General features: G+C 36.1%; 1 protein-coding gene across 3 annotated transcripts in view; it reads right to left on the reverse strand.

The window, feature by feature from the left end:
* Positions 1 to 3,199: 3,199 nt before the first annotated feature.
* LOC110101564 (E3 ubiquitin-protein ligase At1g12760) overlaps positions 3,200 to 10,035 on the reverse strand; it is a 27,489-nt gene continuing 20,653 nt past the window's right edge. For all 3 annotated transcript variants that reach the window (XM_020829513.2, XM_020829512.2, XM_020829511.2), the window contains one exon: positions 3,200 to 3,640. In XM_020829513.2, the coding sequence (XP_020685172.1) occupies positions 3,401 to 3,640 (240 nt within the window). In that variant the 3' untranslated portion in view covers positions 3,200 to 3,400. The remainder of the gene's footprint in view (positions 3,641 to 10,035) is intronic.

The raw sequence follows: 10,035 nt of genomic DNA on the forward strand, positions 1-10,035 counted from the left end.
AAATAATTAGCTTAAGGATTAAATTGGCTTCAAAATTTAATAAACTTATAATCAGAATAATTATCTTATTGTGGTGATTCTAACTGCACTAAAGATCTGTTGAATAAAACTTTCTCATTGTTTACTTTTCAGACTGCAACAACATTTCTATTTGGGTACTATCTTTTTGTTATATTATTATGGTGCTTTCAAGAAGTTTTTATAGTATGATGTTGCTTTTATAAAAACAGAGCTACTTTAGAAACTTCCTTGGGGGGAGGCCTTGGCTTGATGTAGGAAATCATACAGAGCTCATTACATGGTAGGAATTAAACAAATTAGTATTGACATGCTTGTTTGGTCGGCAGGATCATAGTTAGCATGCAATGGAGGCCGGAAAGGTCGTAGTCGGGTGATGGTGGTCGAAAGGACCGTACACGGTGGGTGACAGAGGTCAGAAAGACCATTATATGATAATAGATGTCAGAAGGACCGTAATCTGGCGACAAAGGTCAAAAGGATCGTAGTCGGCGAGCGACAGTGGTTAGAAAGACTGTTGTCTGGTGACGAAGGTCGGAAGGACCATAGTTTGGTGACGGTGGTTAGAAACTGTTGTCTGGAGTCTGTTCTCAGGGAGGTTGGGAATCCGAGGATAATCAATGGTTGGGAGTAAGTCTAGTGGTAGTCAGGGGCTGGGCAGAAGTTCGGCATCAGTCGATGGCTGGGCAGAAATCCGACGTTAGTCAATGACGGTCGGTGGTCTAACGGTGATTGAGGAGTCTGATGGCAAGAGAACTAGTTTCTCATTCTTCCTTCTTTTCTTTACTTGGTCTCTTTTCATGAGGAATGAGAGATCAATTTATAATTTTCTGAGAGTTGCATGACTAGAAAATAGGAGTGAGATCAAAGATATGTTGTGAGTGGTTTGAATAGATGGCCGATATCAACTCCTTTGATCATAATTTGCTTATTTAGTATTTGAGTGTTTTAATGATGTCAGAATTCAACAAGATTGGGCTCGTTGGATTCTTCTCGTCGAGCCACTCGATTCGACTATAAGCATGTCACGTTTGGAAACCATTTGACCATCTAATTTATAGTTTAAACCTTCTAAATGCACTTTGGGTCTTCGATTTGGTCCTATATGAACTCGAATTAAGTCTAATTTGGTGTTGTTTGTTTCAGTTCGACTATAAATTTGCTAAATCGGAGGTTGGATGATCCCTTATTTAATTTTAAAAGCTTCCCACTTGATTGTCTTGAGATGCGTGCCCAATCAATATATCAAATATATAATAATTTTTCTCTTGATAAAAATCAATTCAGAAGCCATACTATCAAATTTATGCTGAATTTTTTTCTGACGTATTAGCATCGCATGGAATTAAATTATTATTATGATTTTATAATTTTTTTAAGGAGAAGATGACGATAATATGCATATTTATTTTCTCTCTGGCTTTGACAAAGGCCAGCTGGGATGGCGGCAAGTGTGGGGTCCATTAGTTGAGCCACCCACGTGGGCGGCTGGGTACCTTGTGATTGGATCTGGCGCAAGGCGAGTGGGTGCACGTGTTGAGTAAATGGTTTCGCACGTGTTTTGGTTTAATATTAAAAATTTCTTAGGACTAAGTATGATTAGAAGAAGTAAAATTTAGGAAATTAAGCATCATTTTTTCAAATTTTAAAAGTAAGCATAATCGCCCATTTGACGGACGATTAATATACAAGCCCAAAATCGCCCGTCAAATGAGCAATTTTGGCTGATCTTGTTTTTTTTTTTAAAGCGAAATTTATATTATGAAATCATACGTACATGTAAATATACATATGTTGTCCCATCAGTATATCTTGTAAAAATCAACTTTTGTATTGTAACATCACTATGTATTATCACATCATTTGATTTGCCAAATCATGTCTTATCAGATCAGTTTGTGTTGACAACATATTATAATTAATATAATCTTCTTTAATGCTTCTATAAATAGAGGACATCCTCCATCCTTCTAAGCAAACGATTATGGAGGGCAGCAGTCAATAGAGGGAAGGAACGTATAGGACTCCCAAAATCCCTTTTAAACAAATGATTATGGAGGGCAGTACATGATTGAGAGAATGCTTAGCGCATTTCTTTGATGAGGGGTCAGAAGAGATGGCAATAGCAAATGACATTTATTACTGTTTCATACAATTATATTTACCTATAATAATAACCAAGCAAAAATAATACCAAAAAGAGTACACTCATTGGTTTCTACAAATTTAACATTTAGTCCCAACAACTCATAATAAGTTCATTTTTTCTATAAAACAAAAAACAAAAAAAAAATCATTTTTTCTATTAAATTAATACCAAAATAGCATCGAAAATATACAAATTTATCCGACTATTGTGACACTCTCAAGGAAATCTAAATCATAAATATATATATATATATATATATTTTTCATTAAAGTCTCATTTCAAAATTACGTTTTATATGCAAAGTAAAATTTTTTTAATATTATAACTATTATTTATTTTAAAACATAATTTTTAGTTAACTTTACATATTAAAATTTTATTTCTGATTAGGTGTATGATCCTTTTTAAATTTTATTTTTTAGATAATCCTCCTAATTTAAGTATCAATCATGATCCTTTTAAAAATTTGCTCTATTAAAAATTTTAGAATCAAATAAGGAAATGATTTGACTGACTTAATATTATTTTGTAGTACTACAATACAATCCGAATTAGGCATATAAGAAATAAGAATAATGGCAGCAAGCAGAAAATGAGAGCTAAACATAGAAAAAAAAAAAAAGCCATAGCATATAATAAGAATATAAAATTTTAATTAAATTAAAATATATTTTAATACAAATTCATTCTTGATATGTTACAATAAAATAAAATAAAGGAACATTTCATAAATATAAATATAGAAGTTCACAGAAGCATTGAATCCTCCTGAAGCATGCTTTACTAATAAATCGATCCTCCGCTACTTTTATTGAAGATAAACACAAAAGCATGAAACTAAAGCTTCGTTTGGGACGGCTTTCTTACTTTTCTGAAGCAATTTTTTAGTACAATTTTTTTTAGTTTAAGTAGTAAAAAAAACGTACCAAACGAAGCCTAAGATTTTGTTTGGGACAGCTTTTTCGCTACTTTCTTAAACAGCTTTCTAGCATAAAAATTTCTTGAATTAGAAAGTTTTGTATTAAAAAATCGTTTTATAAAGCAGTAAGAAAGCTCTCCGAAACGAAGCCCCACCAAACCAAATGTTTGTTGTTCCAGAAAACTAAAAGCATCAAACGAATAAGAGAATTTGATGTTAATAGAAGGCTAGAATTACTACTATACATATAAACAAGCAAGCAATAGCAATCATGGTCGTTAGCCTTTGGTAGATCCTCTCTATTGAATATTGATCTAAACTATATTTTCTGCAGAAACTGAACGGCCTACTACCCTCTGATTAGTGGTGTGGCGGAGGGAGCTTAGAACAGAAGAAAAGCCACCACCAGAATCTATAACAACATACTTGCAGAGGGGGCACAGTGCATTGATCTTGAGCCACTTGTCTACGCACTCTGAATGGAAAAAGTGGGTGCAAGGAAGCTCGCGTAGCTCATCATTCTCCACATACCTGGCCAGGCAGATGCAGCAGACCTGTAAGATGGGATGCAACAGAGAAGAATGAGAATATATCCAAGTTCTAATATGATGAGCCTTCTATATGTTGAAAGAGTTAATGATATATAAATAATTGCTTTTCCTCCTAAGTTTCAATTTAATTGTTGCATCTAGCATTTTGATTCATCACAGTAATGATTTTATTAAGAAGATGGTTTTAATTTCGTGTCAGAATGTTTTCTTGAAACGATATTAATCCTTCTATATTATTTAATTCAATCACCTATAGATGGTAAATCAAAACTTAGATTTATCCCAAATGTATCAAGATTGATTATCCAAGTGAGATCATTTTTATTTACAAAATGCTTGAATAAATAAAATTCTTCATACTTGGCTTCAAATAAAGCCAACACTAACTTGGGCTAAATACTTTATTTTAGTTATTTGTTTATTTTGATTTGAGAAGTACGATTAGCTCTATGAATTGATAAATTGATGAAAGATAAAATTCTTAAAATGAATAGAGCTAGTAATAGCCTGATTGCTAGCAATTTAAGTATCATGAAGATATTATGAATATAGTATGCATCTATGGTTCTCAAGTTGGTTAGTGCCTGTGCTTTTATTTTGGGAAGAGATGAATTAGCTATTACAACATAAACTTGACAAAGCGAGAATAATTATTGAAAGTCACTTAAATAGGCATATAAATTCTAACAGGAAAAGCAAATATAAGTAGGAATGAGATATGCGGAAGTAAAAAAAATCAACCATTTGTAGGGCAGAAATTATTAAGACAATCGAGAGACTTAATAAACGTGATGGAGCAAAATTAAAAGAGAATCATAGAAACAATTCCAATGTTGTTACAACAACTTATAGTGGTCGGATCAATTTAGATTATTATTATAGATTAGGTGGGAAATAAAGGAGAAGATGATCAACTGAAAAGGTTCCACATAAATACTTAGTTGAAAGTTGTTAAAAAGTGAAAAAAGATTCATTAATGGAGGAGAATTACAGAGTCTGGGTTATTACAGATCATATGGGAGGTAAAGTAGTATAGCCAGATTCCAGCTAAAACAACGTTGAACTTGGTTAAAAGAGAAAAAGGTCACATCTAATTCATATAAATTCACCTTTTATAGGATCTCAGAAAGGCACATTAATAACAAGTGATTGTTGTACGACAAACCATTACATTCTTAATGACTAAGCGTTTCTTTTCGCCGTTTATATAGAGCTAGGAATGAAAATTCTTGATGTCAAATGGTCGGCTCCCCATTAATGTCTTCGTAAATGTCTTGGGTGTTGGCATATCAAGTTATCTTTTCATCAAATATAGAAGATGGATTGACTTTCATCAGTTCCCGCCCATTTCAAAGTCTATTTAACCTTGAATGGGATTTTAAATGATCATTTTGAAACTTAATCTTCCAAATAACCTTTATCTTTCTCGAGCCCTTATTGTTCCTTGATCATTGCTATGTCAAAATGGAAGGAAAAAAAAAACGAGTCACTGTTTGAGGCCTTGTGTTAGAAGAAATAAATTATAAGTCTTCTCAAATGGCTGCTCCAATGTACTCTACCTAGGGTTTCCATAATAGAGGCCACTTCTTTTGTGAACATCACTAAAGCTTTGGTAATTAATAAATAAATAAATAAATCTCTAAAGCTTTGGTGGCGGGGGCCTAGAAAACTGCCCCACTCCTACTGTCAACGATTCTATTATTGTCTTGTATGGTGGCAGAAGAACTTGATGCCACAATAGTTCCACTAGCAACTATGCCAATCTGAAAACCTTTGACGTTGAAGTTGACTGTTCAACGGAAGAGGAGGCCCTTGGTTTCATCTTAGCTGATAAGCCCCTACTTTTAACTCAAGAGATCCTGGAAGATCATTACCTGCAGCTATTATTTTAGAGAATCCTAAGGCAGCCACAGCGTTCATTGGCATCATACCGCAAGTAGTTGTCTGAATTATTCCTAATAGTCACTATGTTGAAATTCACTTGGATGATGAGATCATTTAAGTAGGAATTTTTTGTTCGAACTGATAAAACAGAAGACCATCTATTGTCGATTCGAAGTAATCACCAGATGAGATTTATTTAAGAATAGGACAAGTGATGAGGACATCGATCCAAGGTTTAAACATGTGTATCGCCGGAAGCATCGCAGATCGATGGCCACGATTCAGAACTTATATTTCTAGTTGTTTATGCATTTTATTTTTATGTCTTCCTATTGTACCCTTATGTTGAGTTGAGTCATGTTGGGGCCCTGAGGGCAATTTAGTCTTTATTTCTTCTTGTATGCTTGAGACCTATATATATGGGTCTTTTCTCTTGTAATAGCTAATGGATTTTGAATGAAAATTTGTGTTTTGTCTTCTTCTTCTTCACCTTGTGTGTGCACTAGAGAGGAGAAAGAGAGCCCAAGGTGAGGGCAAGCGCAATACCCGCCAATCATTGGAAGAGTCCGTGACTCGTGGTCTACCCCTTCATTCCCTTCATCCTACTCTTCGTTGCCTCCCTAACCCGCCAACCCCTCCCTCCCTAACCGACATCTACATATCTCTCCCCTTATTCATCACATCTTTACACCCACTAGTTTCCCTCCACTTCATCTCCAAGCTTCACCAAGGCCCCCCCAAACCGTCGGCAAGATTTTCCCCCTCCCCTTGGCTGCCGGCCACCTTTCTTGATCCTAGTCATCATGATGAATTCTTTCATCATAATGACCCCCCCATGATTTAGGTTGTGTATTAAAGAAGGGAGTTATGGAATTTTGAAATTCAAATTTGAATTTCAAAAACCTTCCAATTTTGGAATTTCCAAATTAGGAAAGTTTTAAATTCCAAAGCATGATGAAATTCAAATTCAAATGGATTTTGTCTTAAGCCTGCTTAAACCTCATGCACCAAATTTGGAACCATTTACTTGCTCCCACACCAATTCCCCCCCTCTAGAAGCCGTCGGCCACATCTTGGGTGGAGCCCATTTAATGCCCCATTAAGGCATTGATTACGCTTGATTTAGAAATTGACTCCAAATAATTTTCCCTCTTAAATTATTTAAAACTGAAATCAAATTTCAGTTTTAACTTTAAACCCTCTCCCTCCCTCTATAAGCCGCCGGACCCCCTTTCATTGGCTCCCCTCATTAATCCCCAATTAATGTCTTAATTGCTTGATTCGAAATTTCAAATTCAAGTCAATTTTCCCTCAAAGCTTAATCAAAACTGAAATTAATTCAAATTTTGATTAATTCCCCACTAGAAGCCAACTAAACCCAATTTGTTTTCAAACCTTGCTCCCACCTTACACCCGCCTGCCACCCTTCTCCCGTGGAAATCCCGCCGGCTCCTCCATCTTCCTCTTCCCCTTGTTTCCAACGGTGCTCCTTCATCTTCCGACCAGAATGAGAGTGAGATTCCTATGAGAGGAATCGAAGTTGTCACCAGCCGCAGGATGGGTCCGGGCTCGTGATTTGAAGTCCCTTGGAGAAGGGCAATTGGATCACCCGTCAGTCTTCGGAAGAGTCCGAGGCTCGTGGTTTTTATTTTATCTTTATCGTTTGTTTCAATCTTTGTTTTTGTTTTATCTCTTACTTAATTGTTTTTCCATCGTCTTCCTCCTCCCCATCTTCGTTTGGCCACCGGATTCACCCCTAGACCCGAACCCATGCCGCCGGCTCCACCCCATTAGCCGCCGGCCGAACCTTCCTCTCCACCCCCTTTCGGATTTCCTAATTTGGTTGGGTTAATTTAGGGATTAATTTGAATTTGAACTTAATCAAATTCAAATTTCAAATTCTTTCCTAATTTGGTTCATCTATTTTTGGAAAGTGCTTAATTAAAATCAATTTTGAAATTAAATTCAAAATTTGATTTATTGTTTCACTTTCATAACTCCTAAATTCGAATCAAAGAGCTTTAAGTCACCTCCTTTAATGTTCATTAAGGGATTTAATTGCATGTCATTTGAATTTCAAATTCAAATTTCAAATTTGCATTAGGAGTTAAATGCCCCCTAAATTTCCTCCCTTTAATTAAGGAATTAATCGCAGCTGTAAATCTGAAATTTAATTTCAGATTTAAGGATTAATTCACTTAAGTAATTGGGGTCCACTTATTTGAAATCTAATTCTCTCCCTCCGTAGCAGCTGGCTCTCCCTTTGATCTTCTTTGAATTTATTTCCTAAACCTCCCCCTCCCCACTTGGAAACATTTCCAAATCATTCCTTCAGCTATCCGTCTCTTTCCCATGTATCTGGACAAGCTTCGTCCCTCCAAAACCCTCCCTCACGGCCCCATTCCTTTCCAATCAAATTCCTGCTAGCTATCCACTTTTCCAGCAAGGTGACGGGTTGTTCTGCACCCTGGGAGATCACAAACTGTTGTTCAGAAGATCCCATCGGTCTACAGCAGCTGTCCAAGCTTTCCTAAGCAATTCTGCATCTAGAAAGCTCGTGGTGGCTGTCTACTTCGTCTCAAACAACCAAATGGTCACCGGAGCTTTGTAATTCCTACACCGAGAGCAAGATTTTCTCTCAGATTTCTGAGAGGAAAATCTGAGATATTTCAGACTTCCTGTAAAGGAATTGATGCAGTTTTTGGGCGAAACAAAAGCTGAATTTGTCCTCTAATTTTGGAGCTTACAACCTCTACCAAACCAAGAGAAAATCTGAGAAGAATCTCAGGTTTTGGGCAAAGAAGTCCGAATTTCCTTCAGATTTTGGAGAGGCGATAAAACTGCTGTTCGCTGGACTGTTTCCACTACAACACCATAAAATTTCAGATTTCTTGAAGGGGCTTTTCAAATTTTGTGAGTCACTTGGAGTTTGGCCATCTTCCCTAGCAAAGCGATTTTCGTACTACATCAACTGAACTGCGTTTTTAGTGCAAAACGCCATCCTCCTATACTTTTTCTTCTTCCACCCAACTAGACCCCCACTATTTCTCACGTGCATGTCGGTTTTTTCACGTGAATTTTGGCTTTGGAGTTGATGCTGTGAGTTTTGATATTGGACCCCTACCTCTTTTATGTCATGTATTTGGCTATAAATAGTTGTAGCCCTTAGGAAAAATTTTTAAGTTAGCTCTGGCGAAGAGAATAGAGGCAAGAGGATCAATTTAGCAATATATAAGATTACTAATTTCTAAATAATTTATGTTATATTTGTGCTTTTGAGTTTTGTTAAAATTTTATACTTTCATAGAAATTTAAGATGACATTGCATGTAGTAATGAGTTTTTATATTTCTGAAGGAAAGTGGTAATGAGTTTTGTTTACTTATGAATTTTGTTAAATATGTATGAGTTAATGTTATGAAAATTAGTCTTTCTGAATGTTAACCTTTTATGAATTTCGTTAACTTTTAAAATATGTTAGTGCTTCTAAAGGAAAACTAATTGAAAAAAAATTAAAACTGCCTACGTAAGGCTTAACACTAAAAATTTTTTCGCTTGGCCAATGTATTTTAATACGTTATATTTAATACACTGCTTGTTCAGTAATCGTAGTTATTATGGATGCATTAATAGTAAAAAAATTAAATTAAAATTAATACGTCATCGTGTCATATTACCGGCAGTGTTTTCGGTGGAAAATCTGCCGGAAACCTGTAGCATAAAAAAAAAAACTTCTACCTTTTGAAAACTGATTTCCACAATTAAACCTGTATCCGACGGTTTAAGTAAGCCGGCGCAAAATGCGCTGGTAATGCCGACGGTAATTACCGGTGGAAGATGCGCTGGAATATTAAAAATACCGATGAAAAACTGGCGGATTTTGCGCCGGTATTGTAGCGACAGAAATTCCGCCGGAAATTTCGCCGTAACATTACCGACGAATATGCCGCTGATTCTTCCGCCGTAGTTTCCGGCGTATATTTATCCGCCAAAAAATCAGACTGTAATGACTTATTTTCCTGTAATGTATGACATTGCTTATTAGAGCATGAATTCATGTACTTTATGTTATTTTGTTGGTGACCCGTAAAGGGCACATTGAAGAGCTTCCTTGCTTCCAAAAGTCATGCCGTCATACAATTAATATAGAATGATGACATCAAGTACTCTTGATGACGATTTATCAGAGCATTAACACCACCAGATGCATCCCACTCCTCCGGGTACTTATGTTTTGGACAAACTCATTATTGGCGACCATGTCTGTAATATCAATTTTTGCTCCAGGTTCGTCCGGACGAAGTCGGATCGTCCGGGACGATCGGTACAGGTTGTGCAGAGAAAATCATGTTTGGCTGTATGGTTCGTCTGGACGAAATCAGGATCGTCTGGATGAAAATAAGTCAGAGAACCCTTCGCCGGGGACGATATTCAATTTTCGTCTGGACGAAATAATTCTCTTCATGGATCGTCCAGACTGCTGACTCGGTCCTGGACGATCGAGCTTTCGTACGG

This window comes from Dendrobium catenatum, unplaced genomic scaffold (assembly GCF_001605985.2).
Source record: "Dendrobium catenatum unplaced genomic scaffold, ASM160598v2 fragScaff_scaffold_1209, whole genome shotgun sequence".
Lineage (NCBI taxonomy): Eukaryota > Viridiplantae > Streptophyta > Magnoliopsida > Asparagales > Orchidaceae > Dendrobium > Dendrobium catenatum.